Source organism: Mustelus asterias, chromosome 24 (genome assembly GCF_964213995.1).
Source record: "Mustelus asterias chromosome 24, sMusAst1.hap1.1, whole genome shotgun sequence".
Classification (NCBI taxonomy): domain Eukaryota; kingdom Metazoa; phylum Chordata; class Chondrichthyes; order Carcharhiniformes; family Triakidae; genus Mustelus; species Mustelus asterias.
The window spans coordinates 21,267,396-21,294,330 of NC_135824.1; the positions used below are offsets into that span (position 1 = coordinate 21,267,396).

A 26,935-nucleotide genomic window follows, 5' to 3' on the forward strand; every position below is an offset into this window, starting at 1 on the left:
ATCTAACTGAAGGAAATTCAATTTATATTAATACATGATTATAATTAATGGAATGAGTCATTCCCAGCCTACGAGCTGTTGAAAATATAATCAGAAGAAAAAACTTACTGATCTCCTTACTGAATATATCCTAGAATTATATATTTTTGTCTTTTTTTTCTTTAAAACTGCCCCATTTTAGTTGAGGCCAAAATGTGAATTCAGGCTCCCTAATCCTTGCACATATTGTAGGTCACAGTTTAAAATAGTTGTTAACACCTGAAACCTATTCATATGCCAGAATCTGAGGAGGTGATGGCCAAGTGGTATTATCGCTAAACTCTTAATCCAGAAACTCAGCTAATGTTCTGGGAACCCAGGTTTGAATCCCGCCGAGTAGATGGTGGAATTTGAATTCAATAATAAATATCAGGGATTGAGAATCTACTTATAACCATGAAGCTATTGTCGATTGTTCTCCCCTTTCGGCTGGACGATGTAGGATTTGAATCTGCCAATTGGAAATTTCAGTGGACCCTCGGATGTTGCGGAGTTTCATTGATGAATCCTAAGTGTGCGCAAGGAAAACGGTGCAGGTTGGAGGTTGTAGTATTCGCCTTGCTCCTGTCCAACTGTGCTAGCCAGAATGCACCATGGCAACCAGGTGAACATTAACCATTGACAACGTCATGGCACAAGCTGCATTTTAAAAAAACTCATGGATTAAGGGATTCACTTATTTCAGTTTATATGGTTTGCCTGATCAAATAAAGATTCAAGTTAGTGGTGGCGTTTGGTAGCAATGCTTTCTTTGGGTGTAGCTGAGGGAGGAATTGAAGTTCTGAGCAGGACCAGAAGGAGATGTTTGAGACATTCTGATGTTAAGATTGGACATTCCAGCTGAGGTTGGTCAGTCACGCACATATTTGAGCAGCACAAAAGTCATCCCTGGTGCTGGGCTACTAACCACTGTTGACTGTGGAGAAATATGACCTTTTTAATTCAAATAACCAATAGAAAAGAGGAGATATTGAGGGAGGAAAGAAACCAGCAAATAATACTTGCATCGTAAACCAAAGTTGAAAGCCCACATAAAGAACAGGAGCAGGAATAGGTCATAATGTAAATAAGTGAGAATAAGAGGTGCCTGTGGGATGTTACAGACAACATACTGGCCCCTTCAAGTTCTTGTAAAGCGGAGGGCGAACATTATGCATAATGAGTCCTCTATCTTTCCATATTAGGACTGTATAATATTGTTGCTTTGTGATACTCATTATATGCTGCTTAATTACATTTGGTGTTTATCAGCACTGGGGGAACCACTATTGTGTTTGAGCTGCAGTGAGACCACATTTAACATCAGAAACCACGCTCCTGATTCGGAACTACTTTCCAACAAAGCCAAAAGACTTAATACAAATTTATATTATTGTATCTCCTGTGGCACGAATAAAAATTGAATTGGCAAGAACATCCATAAATTGGTCAATCTGAACCTCTGCTTATTTAAATAAATAAGCCAGTTGCCCCTCATGCACCCAATTACAAGATACAGATAAATGAGGAATAAAGTTGGATCAACCATATCTCAGCCATTCTCTATCACAGCGTCCAGTTGTTTATTGATGGATTCCAAGCTTTTATCTGAACTATGCAATCTGGAAATTCTCCCCTACATGTTGAAAATTCCCTTTGCACGGCAAATGTTCTGATGTTGGTCCTAAATTCTGCATATTTGTACATGCGTTAGTTCAACTAATGGTAAGTTGAAGTAGTAGATTTATCGAACAGTACAAGACAGAAGGAAGCCATTCAACCCAGTGAGTCTGTGCCAACTCTTTCATGGAGCAATCCAGTTAGATCCATTTCCCTTCTCTTTTCCGATGCCCTTGAATTTGTTCTGCCTCAAGTATTTATCTAATTCCCTTTTGAAGGCCTGAATCTTTATCTACTAACCTCCTTTCAGGCGATGCACTCCAAATATACTCACTCATTGCACAGCAAAACTTTTCTTCGTGTTGCCTCAGGTTCTTTTGCCAATACGTTTGTGTCCTTTTGCTATCGAGACTTAAGAAGCAGTTTCTCCTTATTTACTCCTGTCTACTTCCTACATAATTTTTAAACATCTCTATTAAATTTCCTCGTGCCTTTTTTGATCTCAGGAATACAGCCCCAGCTTCTTCAGTCCGTCCATGTACCTAACTCCTCATCACAGGAACTATCCTATTCTAATTGCTTTTGTACTCTTATCAAAGCCTTCCTAAAGCGTGGTGCCCAAATTAATGTCATGCTTTATCTTTTCTATACCATTCCAACTAATTTCTCCGCTTGGCTACATCCCTTCAAAGCTGATTTTTCTATTAACTCAGTCTCATGACTTCTTGAATGTTTCCTTTGTGCCTCAGTGACTTGAACTGGACACAGTATTCAAGATGTGGTCTGAATAATGTACTGCACAGTTTAAACATGACTTCCTTTAACTTGTGCTATAATATGTGGTTTCTTTCCCCAAGTATTCTGCATTCCTTTTTTGTCTGTTGCCCATTATAACTGGGCAAAAGCATCAAGTTTACTAATACCCCTGGATCTCTGACTTCATGCAGCTATTTTGACACCTGATGTGGGTGTGTCTTCCATTTTCTTCCTCCTTGTGTTCAATAATTTATCATCATCTATATTAAATTTTATCTGGCTTGGTTTCACTTGTGTGCAAATTTTATCAAACTTATTTTGTAGGTTTTGATAGGCTGCCTTAAATTGTATTATTTCCCCTCATCACCCTATTGTATTATAAATGATACTGTATAGCTTACCATGAAATGGAATAAATACATCAATACAGCCCTTGACTCAGTGACAGCACTGTTGGTTCTCAGTCAGAAAGTTGTGGCAACAAACCCTGCTGCAGAGACTGGAGCATCTAATCAATGCTGACATTTCATTGAGGTATTGAGTGTGCTGCACCTTTCTGGAGGTGTTGCCGAAATTCCCTGGCTGTTCATGCCGGCAGGACGCTCCGGTCCTGCCGGTGGCGCACCCCAACCTGCAGGTTTCCCGCCGGCGTGAGGTAATGTCAATGGGAATTCCCATTGCAAACAATGCTGGCAAGCAACGCCCCACCTCCCACCAGCGGGAAACACGGGCCAGAGAATCTCGCCCCTTGTCTTTCAGATGAAGCCTCTGTCATCTCAGGCACAATTAGAAGAAGAACAAGGAGATTTTCTGGTGTGCTGGCCAATAATGGGTTCTCATCTAACTCCACTAAACAGATTGACTGGCCCTTTATCTCACAGTCATTGGTGGGATCTTGCTGTGTGCAAAATAACCACTGTGTTTCCCTGGTTAGGTGCATTGGCCATGCCAAAGTTCTCCCTCAGTGTACCCGAGCAGGTGCCGGAGTGTGGCAACTAGCGGATTTTCACAGTAACTTCATTGCAGTGTTAATGTAAGCCTACTTGTGACACTAATAAATAAACTTTAAACTTTACATTACAACCGTGACTGTCCTTCAAGCTACTCAATAGCTACAAAGAGGTTTGGAACATCGTGAAGCTATGAAAAGCAATACATAAATGGCAATTCTTTCCATGCCTCTTTAAATCTAACTCACAATAAAAAGTTGCATCAGAAACACATATTCCTAGCATCTTTATCATTAGGAATATATCTCTGTTGTATATATAAAACTAAATATAAAAAATTATATAATAATACAACTGTTAAATTTATAAATATCCTATTAAATATACATGTGAATGTTAAAGACTTATCACTGATTTATGATCAAATATATATTTAATTCAATTACTTAATGTGATTTTAAAAGCTGAAACTTTTAATATATTTTTCCTTCATCTCAATGTGAGCTGTGCTATTTTACGTTTTGGGTGTTTTTAAAATAGTGTCTTTCCTATAGTGATCTTGCTCGATCCTATTTCAGACTTCAGTAATTCTATGAATTCAGCACTTGATTTTTCTTTTAAAAGCAGCCCACTCTTTGTCGTGAACTGAATGAGGTTTCCACATAAGTGAACTTTTACATCCAGTCGTTTAAACGGAACCTTTGATCCTCCACAATGTTCTGACTTAAGTTTTTATAGTGATTTCTTTGTCTTGGTGGTGAATTTTTAAAGATAATTTCTTTTAAAAAATCTGAGGATATCCTTTATATTTTACACCATATTTTCCACATGGGCGTTCTGGGAGACTGGTCCCATTTTCAATACGTTCCAGCCTAATGGAACAAAAAGTTACTGGAATCAGATCACAAGAAATCCAATCTGCCAATCCGGCTTGTTCCATGCTTTTTTTACAAATCAAAGGAGATATTTCAAATAATTATTTATCTATTTTTTTTCTCTCTGTGAGCAACGCCAGTAGAACATTTGCCCAGATGGGCCACCTCACCCTGTTAAGCAACAGAAGAAAAGGAAATAGGTACAGAAACCTCATTGTGCCATCCTCTTGCTACTCTTCTCTGCAATGGTGATTTTTAAGTATCTGCTTTGATGTGGCAATTACGTAGCAAGGAAATATAAGCACCACAAAACCAAATGATGAGAATAGATATAATATGTAACAGTACAGTAGGTCCATTCTTTAAAATAGTTCGTCCACCAGTTCTTTCAGTGACTTTATGAGTACTTGGTTGGGCCTGGGACCACTTACGGCAGGATTCAACTCTGGGAGCATGTAAGATAGTCATGCAGCCTGGGAACACCCTGTGAGCATGTTACTTAGTAATGCAGAGAGCAGCAGCAAGAGTTGGCACGATTATGTTTCTGTATGCAAGAGCTTTTCACTGGCCCAATCTGGGCAATATTGTATTGCAGAGGAGTTACTGTGAGATTGAGACTGGGTCAAACAGGGGACATCAGGCTGTACAATCGAACGTTGCTGGAAACAGTTGTTAAGTTGAGATGGCTAAGTTTGTAATCTTTTTTTTCTTTTCCTGGACTTTTTGTTTTACAAAACTATATTTTAAAAAGTGTTCATGATATTTTTATTTTTCGGGATATGTGATGGAGGAATATCATGCCACGTGTATCAGTCTTTTTAGCAGCAGTGTGATTTGGGGTGTTTCTTTGATGGAACTTTTATAAAGAGCATTCTTGTGAAGGAATACTTCTACACAGTGAGATTGGTAAGATGATAATAGTAATTAGCCAGTTACAAAATAGGAAAGTGCAGCGAATACACACACTTAAAAAATTAGCAGGAGAAAATTGTCATTCACAGTGCATCCTACACTCATGTTTACTATGGACATACTAAGATTTGTTACATTGGCATGTGCTCTATTCATTACATCCTTGTAAATTGCTACAGAGAAGGTTATGGTGCAACAGTGTAATTCACATGCTGCTGTTCTTCAGTTGAGACAATTTCAGCAATGCGCTCTGCAATATATATTTGTTCTAAGGCTTGTGTGTATGGCTATAATAACCTCTCATTTTGACCCTTACTATCGTATCACTAGTGCAAAGCAATTGGACATAAATTATAAAACATTGATTTAGGAATATTTGTTGAATTCAGTGAGTGTTATTTCAAACACTATTCCCCAAAATTTATTTTTCAAGTCACCCACCCATGTCAGGTCTGAGCTTCACGCTCTGCTCTGCTGGCAAGACTAGTTGAAGATGTTTTCAATTAGGTTATGAAGATGTTACATTTTACTAAGTAGTCCATTATTTGGTGAAATGAGTTGGACTTGTATGTTAGAGCTACATTACAGTTTTCACACAAAGGCAGTATTGGACTTCAGAACTGTGAATGTTGTAATATATGGAGGCCATTTGAACAGTGACAGTTTTATCTCTCTCCCTTAGTCAAGGTAAACACTCAATGAAGGGAGTTCAGAGTAAATTAAACTTGTCACAACGGAACTCGCGCAATAGCTATTTGTTCTAAAACTTGGGGGTATGACTATAATAACCTCAAATTTGTTTTGCTTGACATGCTGCAATTTCTCTTTTTAATTACACCTTATAAAATTTCAACACTTTTTTTCAGTTCATTGTAGTTTGCAAACTGCATGATTAATTGCAAGATACTTAGATATTTTCAAAGGCCGAAAACATATCAGTGCATTTATTTGTTCATGAACAAAGTTGTTTGGGCAAAAGGATCAGTTTGAAAACTTAAGATGACCATAAGATGTAGGAGCACAAGTAGGCCATTCAGCCCATCGAGTTTGCTCTGCCATTCAATGAGATCACTATGATAATCCTTAATTCCCCTTTCCCACCTTATCCCCATAACCCTCGATTCCCTAATTGATTAAAAATCTCTCTATCTCAGCCTTGGACATATAGAATAGAATAGAATAGAACGCTACAGTGCAGAAAGAGGCCATTCGGCCCATCGAGTCTGCACCGACCACAATCCCACCCAGGCCCTATCCCCATATCCCTACATATTTTATCCACTAATCCCTCTAACCTACGCATCTCAGGAAACTAAGGGGCAATTTCATCATGGCCAATCAACCTAACCCGCACATCTTTGGACTGTGGGAGGAAACCGGAGCACCCGGATAAAACCCACGCAGACACGAGGAGAATGTGCAAACTCCACACAGACAGTGACCCGAGCCGGGAATCGAACCCAGGTCCCTGGAGCTGTGAAGCAGCGGTGCTAACCACTGTGCTACCATGCCGCCCTGTTACATAGTTACCGACCCTGTGTGGCAAAGAATTCCAGATTCACTACCCTTTGAGAGAAGTAATTATTCCTCATCTCTGTGTGACCCCTTACTCTGATATTATGCCCTCTGGTCCTAGACTGTCCCATAAAGGGACAGCATCTACCCTGTCAAGCCCCCTGAGAATCTTATATGTCTCAATGTGGTTGACTCTCATTCTTCTAAAACTCCAATGAGCACAGGCCCAACTTACTCAACCTCACCTCATTAGAAAATCGCTCCATACTTGGGATCAACCCAGTGAACCTTCTCTTGACTGCCTCCAATGCCAACATATTTTTCCTTAGATAAGGGGATCAAAACTGTTCACAGTATTCCAGAGGTGGTCTAACTAGCACCTTGTATAGTTTTAGCAAGACTTTCCTATTTTGTGCTGCATTCCCTTTGAAATAAAGATTAATATTCCATTTGCCTTTCCTATTAGCTGCTGAACTTGCATGCTAGCTTTTTGTGATTTATGCACAAGGACCGCCAAATTCCTCTGTGCTACAGCTTTCTGCAGTCTTTCTCCATTTAAATAACATTCAGCTCTTTTATTCTTCCTACCAAAGTGCATAATTTCACATTTTCCTCCATTATATTCCATCTGCCAAATGTTTGCCTCATTAACCTGTCTATACCTATTTGTAGACTCATTGGCCCAAATTCTGTGCCCGTTCATGCCCTGTCGACGCTGCAAGCGTGGACAGAGAATTTTTGTTCACTGCAGCGGGACTGGAGAATCTCACTGGCATGATCGGCTGGAGAATTCCAGCCTTTGCGTCATTCTCACTGCTTGCCTTCCCACCTATTTTTGTGTCATCCACAAACTTGGCAATAGTACATTCACTTCCCTCGTCCATGTCATTAAAATATATATTGTAAATAATTGTGGCCTCAGCACTGATCCCTGTGGCACTCAACTAGTTACAGGTTGCCATCTTAAAAATGCCCCTTTCATCCCAACTCTCTGACTTCTGTTAGTTAGCCAATCCTTTATCCATGCTAATGTACTATCCCCATCACCATGGGCTCTTAACTTATTAAGTAGTCTTTTGTGAGGTACGTTATTGAATGCCTTTTGGAAATCTAAGTACATTATAGCTACTGGTTCCCCATTTATCTATCCTATTTGTTACTGCCTCAAAGAATTCTAATAAATTTGACAGATGTGATTTCCCCTTCATGAAGCCATGCTGGCTGTGCTTGGTTAGATTATGTATATCTAAATGCTCTGCTGTTACATCTTTTATAATGGACTCAAACATTTTCTCCATGACAGATGTTGGGCTAATTGGCCCATAGTTACCTATTTTTGTCTCCCTCCCTTCTTGAATCAGGGTGTTATATTAGCAGTTTTCTAATCCATTGGGACTTGAAAGGCATTTAGTTGAATAATACATGCTCTCTATGAATTTGTAAAAATGAAGTAAGATTTGTTGTCAACTAATGTATGATGTTGCAAACTTTTATGATTATCTGCTAAATGCTATTTGCAATCTCTTTTGTGGTTGTTGAGTTGAAGTTGACCATGGCCACAATTTGAGTTTGTGATCAAGGCTATGTAGTAGCAGAGGGCACATTGATGGAGATGCTTCTGAACTGATGTTACCATTGCAGGTGTGATTGGTCTTGCCACATGCTTAATGCCAGACTACGTGAAGATCATTACATCACATCACTCACATAGGAGATAATAGATATCTGGGTACTAAACTTCTCATATCACCCAATCCGCCTTTTGATGTATTGTGTAAGAATGCATGAAACTCAAAAATAGATCTGATCCTAGACAAGCCGCCATTTGGTAACAAGGTCACAGAAGCATGTATCACTGTTGAACTCCGTGGTAATGATAAATGTGCCCTTCTTATTAATAGTTGATGAACCTGGATTCCCTCAATATCACAAGCAAAGTTATTCTTCAATGTGTGTATCTGGGATGGTGCCCACTTCAATTGGGGAGTAATGATGGCCGGCACCCTGATGAATGGTGGTGTTCTTTAGGTTTGGCTGAGTTGCAAACAAGGTTTGCTTCCTCCATGAGGCAAACAAATATCACTTGATGAAAAATAAGCACTGTGAACCGTTGACTCACTACGTTCATTCTACTTCTGCTTGTGTACGATTGATGTGTGTGGACATCTTGATCTAACCAGTGATAAAGAACCATATTTTTGTGACCACCATCCAACTCTGTGGGGGGTGTCACCGGTGACCCTGGATGGGTGTATGCCAGGATGAGTTTTCCTACCCACTGCAGCACTGACCTTCACTTGTGGTTTTTTCAACTTGTGATTTTATCTGCATTTGTTTCCTTCCTGTAAATTCTACCTGTCTCTAGAACAAATGGACAGTTTGTTTTAAAACCATAATCCCATACTTCATTCACTAATTTTATAACTTTTATTACGGACTTAAATTTCCTCCAAGTAAACATTGGGAAGATTTATACCATTACCTTGGGTCTCCATCCCAAACTGCATTTTCCAGCCAACAACTCCATTCTTCTCCCTGGAAACTGTCTGAAGCTGAACCAGATGGTTCACAACCTCAGTGTCATGTTTGATGTCATGATGAACTTCTAACCACACATTTGTGCCAACACATAAGATTGACTGTTTTCACCTCTAACATCCTCTGACTTTAGAACTGCCTTAGTTCATCATCCACTGAAACCCTAACCCATGCCTTTGTTACATATGAAATAGAAGTAGGCCACTCAGCCCTTCGAGCCTGCTCCATCATTCAATTAGATCATGGCTGATCTCATTGTAATCTCAACCTCACATTCCTGCCTACCCCCAATAAACTTTCACCCCTTGCTTATCAAAAATCTATCTAGTTTTGCCTTAAAAACAAAAGGTTCTGCTTCCAGCACTTTTTGAGGAAGAGAGTTCCAAAGATACACGATCCTCTGAGAGAAAAAAATTCTCCTCACCGCTGTTTAAAAATAAATGAGCAGCCCTTATTTTTAATAAGTTCCAGATTCTCTCACAAGAGGAAACATGCTTTCCTACTTACACCCTGTCTAGACCCCTCAGGATGTTGCATGTTTCAATCAAGTTGCCTCCTACTCTTCTAAACTCTCACGGATACAAGCCTAACCTGTCCAACCTTTCATCATAAGACAACCTGCCCATCCCTTGTATTAGTTTTGGAAACCTTCTCTGAATTGCTTCTAATGCTTTACATCGTTCCTTAAATAAGGAGATCAGTACTGTATACAATACTCCAGATGTGGTGTCACCAATGTCCTGTACAACTGAAAAATAACCTCTCCATTTTTGAAATCCATTCCCGTCACAATAAACAATAACATTATATTAAATTTCCTAATTATTTGCTGTACCTGCATTGTGTGATTCATGTCCTAGAATGCCCAGATCCCTCTGAAACTTACCCCTAGACTTAACTATAATGCACTCCTGGGTGGCCTTCCATGTTTTATCTTCCCATAAACTTGAGGCTATCCCAAACTCTGCTGCTTGTATCCTAATTCACACCAAGTCCCATTCCTCCATCACCCCTGTGTTCGCTGACCTACACTGACACCTAGGAGAGCAACACCTCAATTTTAAAAATGTCTTCCTTTTTTTTCAAATCCTCCCATTACCTCATGCCTCCCTCCCTCCCCTAGCTGCACAATCACTCAAGATATCTGTAATCCTTTAATTCAGATCTCTTGTGCATCCTCAATTTTAGTCACTCCGCCATTGGTGACCATGCCTTCAGCTGCCAAGCCCTGAAACTCCAGTTTTCCCTCCCAAAACTTGTTTACCTCTCTATGGTGCTTTCTTACTTTAAGATGCTCCTTAAAACCTACCTCTTTGACCTTGGCTTTTATCAGTTCTAATACCTTATTATAATTCAGTGTCAAATTTAACCTGATAACACTCCTGAGGGTTTTTTTAACTGGATCAGAGGTGCTATATAAATGCAAGTTTTTGTTGTTTGAAATGATGCGTAAATGTGGTTAGACTATCAGAAGGGACAGTTATAAACATCTACATTTTAAAAAAATAAATTGGACATTATAGTAATACCATGCAGTGCAACATGTACAGAAATGCTTTATTTTTAAATGCCTGTGAAGTTAGCAGGTTGGTGTTTCATTGTGAGGAAAAATGGTTGATGCTGTATTGCATTTCTCCAGAAGACGCTACTGATACAACCGGAACAAAGCACAAAAGGCACATAGAGAATTGCTTCTGTTGTACAATAGATACTCAGGGTCATGACTTGGTGGCTATTAGTTATGGCAGAGTTTCAAGAAGATTGAGAGGAGGCGTGGGAGTATTGCAATCTACTTTCATCAGCTTCCATTAATGAGCTGTTGCTGGATCAGTAGCAATGACCCAGAGTGGGTGATGTACGGAAGAGAACTGAAGGAGGGAGGAAATTTGTTATTGATTTTTTTTTTGCTTCCAATTTACATGAAGGTACAATAGCCAGAATATCAATTGAAGCTTTTTGTTCATCACAAAGGTATGAAAAGTGCATTTTGCTTAACTTCTTAGATTTTAATTTGGTTGCTTTTTAAGAATTATTGGCAGTTCATGGGAGATTAGGGATAGCTGATGATAGATTGCCTACTTTAGTTGAAAAGTCTTACAGCTGGAAAATTTTATACATAATCCCTCTTTTACCCAGGCAAAACTAGCATCAATGCAGGTATGAAGCTTAGATTAGATTGTAGATGATTGATAATGCATCATAGTGCATCGCTGTGAAGGGGCTTCTGTTTTATTACTGTAGACACTTCACATTTATTGGAAAGGATTTGTTTTCTCACTGTTCATACTGCTTGCCTATTTCTCTGCTGCTCATTTGATTATAGAATGATGTGAAGAAAGAGATTGAGTAATCATATTTTACTTGATGTCATTGAAAGCAAGGATTAAAATAAGTGAATCCGTATTTGGAGAATGAAACCTGATTTATCAATGGGATTTCACTTAAGTTTGAGTGATCCAGTCAGTGCTAATGACACCAACTTGTACGCAGTAGCTGACTCCCAATCTGAAGATCAATGAGTGACCAAATTATTGTTGGTAAAGATGCACAAAACTGCACGGTGTATCGACAAATAGAGGTTTAAATCCCTGATGGTTTCCTCTGCTTACTGGAAATGCAGCGAAGCATGACCCATGGCTCCAAATTCTGGGGGTGAGACCAATTACATAAATGGGAAAGCACCCACACTTGGCACTACTAGGAGTTTCAGAGAGCCATTTTGTCACCCTGTCAAGGGGTCTAGCTATAGATGGTCAGAAATGTGAAAGAAAATGTTTCAAACATTAAGAAACCAATATTATGAGCCTCAGTCTTCCGGCTTCACTTGCTTAAGGCCCCTGTATTCATACCCAACTTCCCACTAGGATTTCTCATTACTGGGAAGAAGATGACGACTGCCTAAAATGCCAGTTACTACCCATTCCCTCCCCAACCACCATGTCACTGTTTAGCTCTTCAAGACCCAGGTATTCTGGGTCTTCAGCATCATTCTGAGGACTGTTAGTGAATCTCAAGGAATATTAATCACAATGTTATCCATGTGCCTTTCCTCTATAAAAGTCTCAGACTCTCTTAGATAATGGTTACACTAGAACTTTGGCGTAGTTGCAAAGTGACAGCATAACTTGGGAGTTGAAACTTGACTTTAGTCTAGAGGGAGGCATTGAGATGCAATAGAAAGGGTCATCGCATAATACACAGGTCTAATTAACTTCAAGATGAATTTAAAAGATGCTTTTGCCATTTAACAGGGTCCCCTGGGGACTTCAGTCCAAAATGTTCGCTTGATTTTTTTATTTAAAGAGCATGCAGTTAGAATCAGAGAATGGTTACAGCACAGAAGGAGGCCATTTGGTCTGTCATGTCTGTCAGCTCTCTGCAAGAGCAAATAAGCTAGTCCCAAGACCCAGCCTTTCATTCAGTGCTTATCCAATTCCCTTTTGAAAGCCATGATTGAATTTGCCTCCACCACTCTTTCAGGCAATGCAGCCCAGATACTAAGCATTTGCTGCATTTAAGAGAAACAGCTTTTCCTCACAGTCACAGTTGTTTCTTTTGCCATTCACCATATTGATGTTGTCTGGTTTTTGATCGTACCACCTATGGGAACAGCTACTCTTTATCTACTCTCTCTGGACCCCCCCCCCCCCCCCCCCCCCACCCCCACCCCTCCCCAAGAATTTTGAACATTTTGATCAAATTTCCTCTCTACAGAGAACAGCCCCAGCCTCTTCAGTCTGTCCCTGTAATTGATGGATGATGCTTCATCCCTGGAACCATTCTTGTAAATCTTTGCTGCACTCTCTGTAATGCACTCATATCCTTTTTAAGGAATGGTATTCAGAATCAGACACAATACTGTAGTTAAGACAGACCCATTGTTTTCTAAACTTTCATAAATTCTTTGCTTTTGTACTCTATCCCTGGAATTCTACCACTCCGCCCACCATGAAATTGGAGTAGGTGAGGGGCGTACAACGGAAATGTCAGTTGACCTCGGGCGGGAATTTCCGGTCTTGCTCGAGCGAGGCCATAAAATCCCACCCTGTGCCACTATTTATAAAATCTAGAATCTTGTATGCATTTTTAAACTGCTTTCTCAACCCGACCTGCACCCTTCAATGATGTGTGCATGCAAACCCCACCCCTCCCCATTCCATGGCCTCTTTGTCCCTGCACCACCCTTTAAAATTGCATCTTTATTTTTAAAGTGCCACTCCTTATTCTTCCTACTAAAATGGATTAGTTCGCACTGTTCTGCATTAAATTTCACTTGCAATTACGTCTGCCCCCATTCCACCATGTCCTCTTGAAGTCTATCATTTTCCTCCTCATAGTTCACAATACTTCAAGTTTTATGTGAGATGTTGAAATTGTGCCCTGTACACCCTGGCCTAGTCATTGATATAGATCAAGAAAAGCAGTGTTCCCCGTGGAACTCCACCTATATCTGTACATCATACTCTAGCCTGGAAAAACAACTCTTTCCCACTGCTGTTTTCCTGTCACTCAGCCAACTTCTTATCCATGCTGCCACTGTCCCTTTTATTCCATGAGCTTCAGCTTTGCTGGCAAGCTATTATCTGACACTTTATCAAACAATGAAGTTCATGTATACCAACCACATCATCTGCATTTCCCTCGCTAACTCTCTCTGTTACCTCATCAGAAAGCTCAATCAAGTTAGTTAAGCACATTTTCCTTTATCCTATCAGTGCTGGCTTTCCCTAATTAATCCACACTTGTCCAAATGATTAAAGCTTTCTCAATACCGAGGTTAAACTGACTGGCCTGCAGTTGCTGGGTTTATCCTTGCACCGGTCTTTGAACAAAGGTGCAACATTTGCAATTCTCCTCTGGCACCGCACGTGTATCTAAGGAGAATTAGAAAATTATGGCCAGTGCCAACGCAATCTCCAGCCTTAGTTCCCTCTGTATCCTTGGATGCATCTCCTGCAATCCCACTATTAATGTTTAATACAGTTGACCTTTCTAATACTGCCTCTTTATCAATTGTTAGCCCATCCCTTGTCTCAATTACCCCCTCATTCATTGTGACTTAGATGGCAGCATCTTCCTTGGTAAAGATAGATGCAAAGTATTAATTTAATATTTCAACCATGGCCCCTGTCTCCATTTGTTGATCCCCTTTTAGATTTCTAATTGGTCCCACCCCTCCTCTCGCTACCCTTTTAATGCCTGAGAAGACATTTAGATTCCGTTTTAGGTTGGCTGCCAGTATCTTCTCATATTCTCTTTTTGTTTTTCACTTTCCCTCTGCACTTGGGGGCGGCACGGTGCACAGTGGTTAGCACTGCTGCCTCACAGCACCAGGGACCGGGGTTCAATTCCTGGCTTGGGTGACTGTCTGTCTGTGTGGAGTTCTCCCCATGTCTATGTGGGTTTCTTCTGGGTGCTCCGGTTTCCTCCCAAGTCCAAAAGACGTGCTGGTTAGGTGCATTGGCCATGCTAAATTCTCCCTCCGTGTACCCGAACAGGCGCCAGAGTGTGGCGACTAGAGGATTTTCACAGTAACTTCATTGCAGTGTTAATGTAAACCTACTTGTGACACTAATCAATAAACTTAAAAAAAACATTTTCCATATCCAGCCTGGTTTTCACTTGTATTGTTAATCTGACATTTGTGAGATGCACCTTAATTTTGCTCTATTCTCAATCTCCTTCATCATCCAGGGGGCTCTGGTACTGTTTACCCTATCTTTCCTAACCATCGGAATGGACTTCTACTCCATTTGAACCATTTCTTCAGCCCATTGTTCCATTACTATTTTGTCTGCCAATCTTCAATTCCAGTTTATTGGGGCCAGATCTGTTCACACCCACTAAATCTGACCCTCCTCCAAATAAGTATTTTTATTCCAGTTTGCACCTTGTCCTTTTGCATGGTAGATACAGAATAACTTTTCGAAAGATCATTTCATACCTCTTAATCTATTTATAAAATGTCTGGCATACAATACAGTATTTTAATATAAATGTATACACTGAAACACAGTCAGTTACTGATCTTGTAATAGTCAATAAAAAGAGAAAATGCTGGAAACATTCAGTAGATCAGACAGCATCTGTGGAGCAAGAAACAAAGTTAAGCTTTCAGGTTGATGACCATTCATCAGACAAGTTAGAATGTCTTTTCGAACTGGAAGCAATAGATTGGTTGGTTGATTTTGTGTTAAGAGAGTAATGAAATGGATGTGCCATGCTAAAGTAGCAGCCTAGCCTAAGCAGCCTATCCTCTCCCTGAACAAGAATGGTGAGAATCCCAAGAGGAAGAGTTTCCCCCATCCCACTGCTATCCTTCCGATGAGAACAAAAATCTCTGTCTGAGAGCTGCCACCCCAACTGTAGACAACAGCAGGCATTGGGTGATCTGTACTCTGCTACTTGGCTTATTTCCCCAAGCAGAGAAAGTAGAGGGCCTTACAATGGGAGACCATTTGAGAAACATTAACCGTAACATAATTAGATTCATTCCAAGACAGAAATGAAAAAAGTCGAGAACAAAAGAACTTGACTGGAACAGAGCAAATTACAATGAGATTAAAAAAAACCTCTGCCTTGACAGATTAATTGGAAGGGAAAAAAAAGATAAGTTCGCAACAGAAAATATCTAAACAGTTTGGGAAAGTTACAATCAAGTGTATGCCAGTAAAATATATAGGAGTGCATTGAACAAATGGAAAGACCAAACCTTATTTTAAGCCAAATAAAGAAACAAAGAAAAATGAAACCTAAGACAAAATAACAAATTTCCAAAAATTGAAGATAGGAAAGTCAAAATAAAGTTTGAGAACATTTGTAAAGATAATGAGCAATGAAAAGCCTTTTATGGACTAATTGGTAGGGGAGACAGTGGGGTAGTGGTATTGTCACTGGACTAGTAATCCAGAGACCAGGGGTAATGCCCAGGGGACCTGGGTTCAAATCCCGCTATGGTAGATGTTAAAGTTTGAATCCATCAACTCCCCAGGTCCCATTGTCAGATCTTCGCATCATCTTTGAACATGTGCAATCTGTCGCCCCACTGCACTCCACTTGCAACAAAACCTCAGCCATGCTGGGAGTTGTAATCCACAGTCCCAAATACATACAGCGTGTATCTGAAAATACAAATTGCCTCAAAAGGCCTAACAGATTTGGTGAAGATCCAAGTGGCATGTGTCAACCCCAGCCAAATCTCCACTATCAATACTGAGGAGATAAAATTGGTTAAACAGGTCACAGTGATAGAGCTTGGTTCGGAAAGAGAAATTCTCTGTCAAAATTAATCATAAATTGTGTTGCCTTTGTCATTGTAGACAATGTGCTACTCAGATGCATAAACTCGAAAATTTGTCTCACTTGTAGGAGCTGTAATATGCAAATTAATTATTTAGATCATAGAATCCCTACAATGCAGAAGGAAGTCTGCACCAACTCTCTGACAGAGCATTTTACCAAGACCCTATTCCCGTATTTACCCCACTAATCCCCCTAATCTGCACTTCTTAGAATCCCTACAGGGCAGAAGGAGGCCATTTGGCCCATCAATTCTGCACCAACCACAATCCTACCCAGGGCCTATCCCTGTAACCCCACTTATTTACCCTGCTAATCCCCCAGGCACTAAGGGGAAATTTATCATGGCCAATCCACCTGACCCGCACATCTTTGGAGTGTGGGAGGAAACCGGAGCACCTGGAAGAAGCCCACGCAGACACGGGGAGAATGTGCAAATTCCACACCGACAGTCACCCAAGGCTGGAATCGAACCCGGGTCCCTGGTGCTGTGAGGCAGCAGTGCTAACCACTGTGCCACTGTGTCATCCATAAATCATGTTCTTGGTTAATGAACTAAATGAAAGAGCAAGACCTAATTTGTAGGGCATCGACCTTGTGAGGAAAAGTGATTTTAATTAGGATTACTTGATTGGATGATATCAAGCTGATAGTTCAGATTTTTGGAATTCTGACTTTAACATCTGGTTAACGTTTCTTGATTGACCTCATTAGTTACCTGCATAAATAATTTGCCTTCAGATGGGATGGGTTTACTGTTCATGTCCTTAACGAACTGCTATTATTTCTGCATCTTTACAGGACTGAAAAATGCATTAAGTTTAGTTTATTTTTTAACGTCACTTATCAATAATTGCAATGATTTCTATTCCACAGAGAAGCAATAAGCAGAGTGTGTGAAGCTGTACCAGGTGCAAAAGGAGCTTTGAGGAGAAGAAAGGTAAATATTGTCCCAGCATGTATACTTTTTAATAATGATCATGTAAATCAATGTTAGATGTGGCAGGCACAAGTGTGGGCCACTTTGGATTATGCTGAGTTTGTATATTCTTTTGTAATCAAACAAATTATACGATATAGCACATGAATTCTAAAGTAGAAACTTGATTGAGAAATTCATATAATAATCAATTTAATTTGTAATTTATTCTCTAAAAAATGAATATTTCCCTTTTGTCTTCCAATGATTGAGCCAATTGGTATCGGTCACTGTCCTTTAGGGGGTTCTGATATCTAATATTCACCATTCCCATTAGTATTACTGCTCCCATATAGACCAACAAACTGTATCATTCAGTCTGCAGTTCACTGGTCTATGTTTTATTTATTAAAGTTTATTTATTCGTCACAAGTAACGTTTACATTAACACTGCAATGAAGTTACTGTGAAAATCCCCAAGTCGCCACACTCGGTGCCTGTTCGGGTACACTGAGGGAGAACTTAGCATGGCAATGCACCTAAGCAACACGTCTTTCGGACTGTAGGAGGAAACTGGAGCATCCGGAGGAAACCGCACTGACACAGGGAGAACATGCAGACTCTGCACAGACAGTCACCCAAACCAGGAATTGAACCCAAGTCCCTGGTGCTGTGAGGCAGCAGTGCTAACCACTGTGCCACCATGCTGCTCAGCTTACTTGTCCCCAGATTAGAAAGTCCAGGTTCACAGGAACCTGTCAGAGAGTCAGTGCAGACTCGATGGATCAAAGGGCCCCTCTGCACTGTAGGGATTCCATAGTTCTATGACTGTCCTTTGAAAGTTTGGTCTAAAACTCCAAGCCAAAGCGGACAAGAGTCCTCGAACTGAACCTCCTTTCTTTCTGACTAGAAAATGACTACCTACATCACCATCTGCTGAGTGAGCATAAAGAGTGTCTGATCCCTTTCATTAGTTATCTCAATCCATTATGAAAATAATAAACTATGTGGAGACCAAGACATAGTCAAAGGTGAAAAGAGAAGGAAGGAACGCTTCATAAATCAAGAAGTAGATGTTGTGTGACCCCAAACTAACTTTTAAAAAGTTATAGGTCGCAGGAAGGGTGAAAGGCTGCAGAAAATAATGAATTTCACAGTTGGAACCTCTCTCCCTTTTAAGGATATTTTTGTGTCTAAAGTTGATATGATTGCATTATTTAGATGGACTATTTAAATGGTGCAGGTTAATTAATATTTAATTTCCAGTTTTTTATAAGGTATTTGACTTTCCTTTACCTGGGTACAATTCCATGGTCGAGAGGACTGGCGACCTTCGACCATACTGTACCATTGTTATTTAGAAATCCCTTCAACAATGGGGACTCCTAATTTTCCCTCTGCAATGCCCTCAATGAGGCTCATGAGGTTGGTCTCTTGCAGTATGAGCTCCCTGATTGGAGCATCAAGGCTACTGAAACTCTGGATTCTGACTTTGTATCTGAAGTACTCTTAGGAATGGAATTGAGTTCATAAATAAAGGGAATCTGATGACGGGACACTGGCCTTGAGGTACTATTTCACCCTCCCACCATCTGAGGAAATCCCTGGCTTCACTCAGCATCTCTCCATGGTGACCTAGCCAAAATATAACAATCACCTTAGCACACCAATCATGTTGACAAAGTTTACCTTCCTGCCTTTTACAAAAATTTAAGGAATAAATATTTAGGAGACAAATTACTTTGGCCATGTTTGTAATTGCAGCCTCCCAGTAAAGGGTTGTCTACCATCTTGGGGAAAAGTAACCTCCAGTTTGCAGGAATGAACATCGTAATGAGCATCTCTACAAGCAGCCTCAACTTGATGATCCCACACTCCAAGCAGGTAAGGGTTTCTCATGAACTGAGATATCTTTATGAGGGTGATTTTAACACTTGGTGATGAAGTAAACTGCATGATATTGGTTATGTGTCTTCAGTGGGTAGTCTGCCCTGTCCAGACCTCAGGAGCATTTGCATAAAGTTGGTGACTGCTCGTGCCATTTACAATGCTACTGGGGGGTTGACTGCCTAGTAAAGGCACTGGATGGCAGAGCCACAGTATACCACTCCTGTCAGTGGGTGTGAGGCAGTGGTGTAGTGGTATTGTCACTGGATTAGTAATCCAAAGACCCAGGGCAAGATCTGGGGACCCGGGTTTAAATCCCACCACAGCTGATGGTGAACTTTGAATTCAATAAAAACATCTGGAATTAAAAATCTAACGATGACCATGAAATCATTGTCGATTGTCTTAAAAGCCCATCTTGTTCACTATAATGTCCTTTAGGGAAAGAATCCGTCATCCTTACCCAATCTGGTCTATATGTGACTCCAGAGCCACAGCAACGTAGTTGATGCCCTCTGAAATGAAGGGCAGTTAGAAATGAACAATAAATGCTGGTCCAGCCAGCGATGCTCAAATCCTGTACATGAATTTATATCTGCCAAAGCTTGCCGAGAAATAATTTTGTCCTAATTTTTTCTGTTAATGGCATGCTATCTTCCTGATAGCAATTTGTCTAAAATGGATACTGCATCAAATTCCTCTTCCCTGGTTTAGATTGCTCCAGTTGTATACTTAAAATAGCCAGAATACTGAGCATATTACATTTAACTTGTTGCCTAGTAACTTAAAACCTATCTCAACTTGCCATTATTTCTGTTTTCACTTATAGGCCTATTTAATTACAGTGTGTACATGCCAAGCTAATTGGCACCTTTTGAAGATATTTGTTTACAGTTCCACAATTTTGTATTGATCGACTCATAGCAAAGAAAAAGGATACAGAACAGATAGATAATCATTTCTCATGTTTGTTATAGCCACTCAGCAAAAAATGCAAAGTAAATCAGAAATTGGGACTCAAAATTATCATAGAATCCCTACAGTGCAGAAGGAGGCCATTTGGCCCATTGAGTCTGCGCCGACAACAGTCCCACCCAGGCTCTATCCCCTTAATCCCACATATTTACCTTGCTAGTGCCCTCAACACGAAGGAGCAATTTACCATGGCCAATCAACCTAACCTGCGCATCTTTGGAGGATACTGGAGCACCCTGAGGAAACCCATGCAGCCACGGAGAGAATTTGCAAATTCCACACAGTCACCCAAGGCTGGAATTGAACCTGGGTCCCTGGTGCTGTGAGGCAGCAGCGCTAACTGCTGTGCCACCGTGCCACCACTTAATTAGCAATTGGATTGCCTCTTTTACCGGCATGAAATAATATCCAATTTATTGTATTGATAGGAGTGAACCCCATCTTTTCCAACAACACTACAAAATAAACTTATTTTTCTTTGCAACAAACTCCTTTATTCCTCCTGCCTTTTAACTCAAGACGGGAAGCTTTGGACTTTTATAGGCCTGTCCCAGAACTGAACTTTTGGCGTGAGGGTCCGGAGAGTAGTCTGGGTTTACTGGGCTCTGAGAACACTTCAATGTCATGGAATGGGATAAACCACTCCTTATAAATACACTGTAAACTGGAGGAGAAGGATATGAGCAATGTTAGTGATGGGATTTACAGCCTTGCTCGAGCGAGACCGCAAATTCCCGCTCGAGGTCAACGGACATTTTTATTGTCCGCCCCTCGCCCGCTTCGATTCCATGGCGGGTGAGGTGGTAGAATTCCAGAGTAGAATTGTAACTGTAACCAAAATATAATGTTTAAAGTACAGAACACATGCCTTATTCACCCATCAAAGAATATAAAGAACCTGAAGCAAGCTTTGGTTACCTTTGTTGGTTATGATGTACAAGGTGACTGTTATGCAAGACAAAGCAGATGAGTCATCCTCCACTTTGTAATTCATTACTTGTGCAGCATTTACGTTGGTTGTACATATCAGATGGAATGCAAAATGCCTGAAAGAAAATGCAAAAGAAAAGAGTATTAGATAAAAGATGTCTGTCAATCAGATCAGTGGTGGGTTAGATGACCTACAAGCTGCCTAACTTTTGATATAAAATGTTCGTCTTAGTAAAGCACTAAAAAGACATTGAAATGAGAGAAGAATATGCTAATAACTGAGGTGCTGAAAGGATAAAGAGAAAGCCTGGGGAAATTGGGGGAAAGGGGGAAATAAACTGGAGATGCAAGGGGGCAGAAATTCAAAGGGAAAATGCTTGAAGCAGAGGATAAAGAAGTACAAGACATTGCCCCAGTACTGACTGAATCTCTGGACCCTGGTGTTATCTAATGAACGATGTTACCTGAAATGTGAACATATTTGCACACAGATAAAATAAAAATTCAGATCCAAGAGCTGCAAAGTGCCCAGGAGAAAGACTAGGCCCAATTTTAATTCACTCAAACCTCATTCACTTAGAGTTAAAATTGGGCTCCTTGTTTCTGAAGCATTCCTGCATTACAGCTTTCTCTGGTTACTTCCCAATATACTTCTCCAAAAGTTTGGTAATGCTAAAACTTCAGCTGCCTCATTTACTCTCTCTCCCCTTATGCTTCACTTCAATTTTCCTAACTTACCATCATTGTTACTTTATTAAGTGAAACTCTTCCTCTTTGCTGACTGAACCATGTTTGTTGATTTACTGACAAAGTGCTTACCTTAAAAAAAAAAATCAAAATTCTAATTTCTAATTCATTCTGGCCTCAATCTGCATGTTTGGTTTAGGGGTTATTTTAAACTAGAAAATAAATGTCAGAAATCCAGTTCTAGATTGGTAAGTGCTTTTTTGTTTTACAGATCATTGCCAACCACCACATGCAGTCAGTCTCATTTGCCTCTGGAGGAGATCCAGTGAGTACATCATCTCATATCCGATTATGATGCATCATTATATTTGCAGAAGGAAATGTATGTCTTGAACTGGATGTTGTTGGTAATGGGATATTGTGATCTGCAGTATTTTGCTTTTATTAATGTTGAATGTCGCTACTTTCCCTTACCACCCCACCTGTCTGCATCTCCTCGACTGCATGATATAGTAGCTAACGTGTGAAGTCACCGTCGTATCTATCCCTGCAACCAAACTAGAATTCTTGCAGTGCAGGAGGTCCATCGAGTCTGCACCAACTCTCCAAAAGAGCATTTTACCCGGGCCCTCCCCTCCGCCCTATCCCTGTAACCCCACACACTTACCATGGCTAATCCACCTATCCTACATCTCTTTGGACACCAAGGGGCAATTTAGCATGGCCAATTCATTTAAACTGCACATCTTTGGACTGTGGGAAAAAACCCACACAGACACAGGGAGAATGTGTAAACTCCATTGAAACAGTGACCCAAGATTGGAATTGAACTGGGTCCCTGGTGCTGTGAGGCAGCGGTGCCTGCCATTGTGCCACTTATCTAGAGCCAGATATAATCCAGTTGATTAGTAAATCAACTTTCTAGATCTTAATGTAAAATATTATAGAGTTTTAAAAAAAACATTGTCCCCCCACCCCACCCCCCCGTGATGAATTGGGTTACATGAAAATATTCTCAAAATGGTATATTTTTTAAAAATCACACTGTTTAGGCAGTGGTGTTTACAAATGAACATAGTTGGCAGTACAGCTAATTTTGCAGAATAACAAAATTGTTTCTGATATTTGCAAATGTGCAAAAGAAGCACAGGAGTTTAGATTATGGGCGGTGGTTTGGATTTCTGTCATTAACCCCACAAAGCAATAAACACTAGTTGAGTAAAATGGCAGAATTGCTATTGATTGTGCTTTTTGTGAAAAAGGTGCAATCGTATCTGCAATCATATTTATCTTGTACAATAGAGGCTGCACGTCAGAGTTATACTAAGCATATAATATAAATGACTCCTGTTTCCAAAAAGAATTGCTCCTCTGTTATATTATGTTATTCCAGAAAGATTTCGGAACTATATGTTCATGCAACTGCATCCAGAGTGCCATATCACTGACTACTGCACTATAATCTGTATGTCAAACAAAGTGTCTGCATGTGGAAAATGAGAGAATCAGAGAGGCACATTCGATGAAACTCCATCAATTTAGTCTTAAAGGGGGATTATTTTGAACTTCTGAGAACCACAAGATGTAACACCCTCCACAGCACGGTGGCACAGTAGTTAGCACTGCTGCCTCATAGCGTCAGGGACCTGCGTTCAATTCCAGCCTCGGGTGACTGTCTGTGTGGATATGGCATGTTCTCCCCATATCTGTGTAGGTTTCCTCTTGGTGCTCCAGTTTCCTCCCACATTCGAAAGATATGCGGGTTAGGTTGATTGGCCATGCTAAAGTGCCCTCTAGTGTCAGGGGATTAACATGGTAAATATGTGGGATTATGGGGATAGGGCCTGGTTGGGATTGATGTCAGTGCAGGTTTGTTGGGCCAAATGGCCGCCTTCTCCACTGTAGGGATTCTGAGTTAGTGGTTTAGAACTTTGTAAGCAGGGCAGGACATTTTTTTGTCTTGACTGTAAATGAACGGCTTTTACTGGCAATTAGGGCCCTGGAGAAGATGATGGAGACCTGCTGCCTTGAACTGGTTTATTTGGTAGCCGTGGCTTTTGCTACCAAATAAACCTGTTGGACTTTAACCTGGTGTTGTTAAACTTCTTACTGTGTTTACCCCAGTCCAACGCCGGCATCTCCACACCTTGAACTGCTGCAGTCCCTGTTGTGTGGGTACACCTGCATTATGGAAGGAGTTCCAGGATTCTGACCCAGTTATGATGAAGGGATAGTGATTACAGTTCCAAGTCAGGATTATCACAGAATTGTTATGGTGCAGAAGAAGGCCATTTGGCCCATGTCTGCATCGGCTCTCCAAATGAGCATTATGGCTTAGTGCCATTTCCCTGCCTTTTCCCCATACCCCTGCATACTGTTTCTATTCAAGTAGTCATCTAATGCCTACTTGAACGCCTCGGTTGAAGGTGTCTCCACCACACTGTGTACTTGTGTCTTTTGCAAATCACCTTAAATCTGTGCCCTCTCGTTCTTGATCCTTTTACAAGGGGGAACAGTTTCTCCCTATCTATTCTGTCCAGCCTCCTCATGATTTTGAATATCTCCATCAAATCTCCTCTCAACCTTCTTCTCTCAAAGGAAAACAGTCCCAACCTCTCCAATCTATCCTCATAACTGAAGTTTCTCATCCCTGCAACCATTCTTGTAAACTTCTTCCGCACTCTCTTCAATGCGTTCAGATCCTTTCTAAAGTGTGGCATCCAGAACTGACCACAATATTGCAGCTGAGGTCTAACTAGTGTCTTGTATAAGCTCAGCATAACCTCCTTGCTCTTTTTTTCCTATCCCCCTATTAATAAAGCCCAGAATACTATATACTTTATTAACTGCTCTCTCCACCTGTCCTGCCACCTTCAATAATCTATGCACCTATACACCCAGGTCTCTCTGCTCCTGCACCCCTTTTAGAATTTTACTCTTATTTTATATTGTGTCTCCATGTTTTTCCTATCAAAATGGATCAGCTCACACTTGTCTGCATTGAACTTTATCTGCCAATTCCACAAATTTGTATATGGCCTTTTGACGTTCTACACTGTCCTCTTCACAGTTTACAGTAGTTCCAAATTTTGTGTCAAACTTTGAAACTCTTCCCTGCATATCAAGATCTAGATCATTAATGTATATCAGGAAAAGCCAAGGTCCTAATACCGACCCCTGGGGAACACCACTGCAAACATTCCTCCAGCCTGAAAAATATCCATTAACTATTACTTTCTGCTTCCTATTATTCAGACAATTATGTATCCAGATTGCTACTCTCCCTTTTATTCCATGAACTTTGTGTCTGTTGTGTAGCACCGTATCAAATGCATTCTGAAAGTCTGAGTACACCACATCAACAGCATTACCCTCATCGACCCTCTCTGTTACCACCTCACAAAACTCCAGCAAGTTAGTTAAACTTGTAGGGAACTTGCAGGTGGTGATGTTCCCACGTGTTTGCTGACCTTGTACTTGTAGGTGGTAGAAGTCGCAGGTTTGAAAGGTGTTGTTGAAGAAGCCCTGGCGAGTTACTAATGATATTTCCTCAGTGAGATTTTGAAGAACCTTCTAGCTATGATCTAGAAAGCATTCCACAGTTAAACTATCTCAGTTTGAAAGATTGTTTTCTCCACTATTTATTGAGTTTTTTTAATTGTTCCATTATCAAGGACTGGGATGATATTCCATCGCAATTCTATTTGGAAATTGGAGACGGTTAGCCTACTTTGAAAGTTCTCTTCAATAACCATCGCACTGACTGAGAGTACATTTACTCTGATAGTTGAAGCACAGGTTTTCCAGTGCAGAGTTCAGGCTGCATTTGAAGTATTAAAAATGTAAAATTAATCACAAATAATGCTCTGGTAACTAATGAGCATACTTCTACTAAATAAACAGCTAAGGTATCCTTTACCACCTTGGTTATAACAATGGCTTGTACTTCAATCGAATGTCCCTAACATTATCAACATCCCAATGCACTTCACAGGTGTGTCATTGGACAAACCTTAACATATGTGAGACTGTCACTGTCTACTGAAATGTGTATGGGTAAGATTTGGCCATTACCTTTCTGGAGATAATTTTTTTTCAAGTATATACTTGCAAGCTTGGCTCCAGCATTCTATTGAAAACAAGACAAAAGTGAAGAGAGTTGGGCGCTTAGCTTGGACACCTGAACTTAACCCTTGATGAGGATGTCACTGGAGATTGTTTGCTAGGTCCTAGTTGGGTCCAAGTGCATGTCAAAAAGCGAGCTGGGGAGGTGAACCCTTCCTACATCTTTTAAAAATTCAACACGACAGGTCATCTAGGCAGCAGTAACAATGGTATCCATCAAGATGTTTGATGGACAGATGATCCCACTCACCCAGCAAATGTAAATTAAGATAAATTATAAATAATCCCAGAGACAATATATAAAATGGAAATTAATTTGATGAAATCCAAAAAGGATTTCTGTTTCCAAAGCTATTGCAGTGGGAATAGCAATCACTACAGTTGGACTAATGCAAATATTTTGATTGGCAAATAAGAGATTTTATTAGAGCAATTCGAACTCTCTTTAAGGAACATTTGTTCTAATATTTGACCTCGACTTACTGTATTAACACAAAAAGAGAAAGGAAATGAGAAAAAAATCCACTTATGCTGATTAGAGCTGCAAACATTAAACATCATCAAGGAAGTGTCAGAGCCACATCGCTGATTTACTGAGGCATCTGAGTTCTGAACAAACACTTCCCTCCCCAAGTGCCACTTCCTTCATGATTCATTGCTGATTTGTCAGTGATTATCTTTACTTGCACTGCAGACATGGATATTTATTTCCTGTCAATTGATTAATATTGCTTTCACTTGTTAGTGATTGTTTTTAATTACAAATGATTGAAATTAATTTTAGAAGCTTTCAGAGACTGTGGCTTTGTGATTATCTCGATGGGCGGCGCGTCTGCGATTTGTTTGGCAGTGGAGTCTTGTTGATAATTTTATTACCTCACTTTATATTGGTGGGACACACAGCTGCAAAGATCAAGGCGTGCAAATTG

General features: G+C 40.3%; 1 protein-coding gene across 3 annotated transcripts in view; it reads left to right on the forward strand.

Moving 5' to 3' along the window:
• LOC144511260 (SHC-transforming protein 1-like) overlaps positions 1–26,935 on the forward strand; it is a 110,523-nt gene that overhangs the window by 61,781 nt on the left and 21,807 nt on the right. For all 3 annotated transcript variants that reach the window (XM_078241402.1, XM_078241400.1, XM_078241401.1), the window contains 3 exons: positions 17,360–17,423; positions 19,167–19,286; positions 22,153–22,206. In XM_078241402.1, coding sequence (XP_078097528.1) covers positions 17,360–17,423; positions 19,167–19,286; positions 22,153–22,206 — 238 coding nt within the window. The remainder of the gene's footprint in view (positions 1–17,359; positions 17,424–19,166; positions 19,287–22,152; positions 22,207–26,935) is intronic.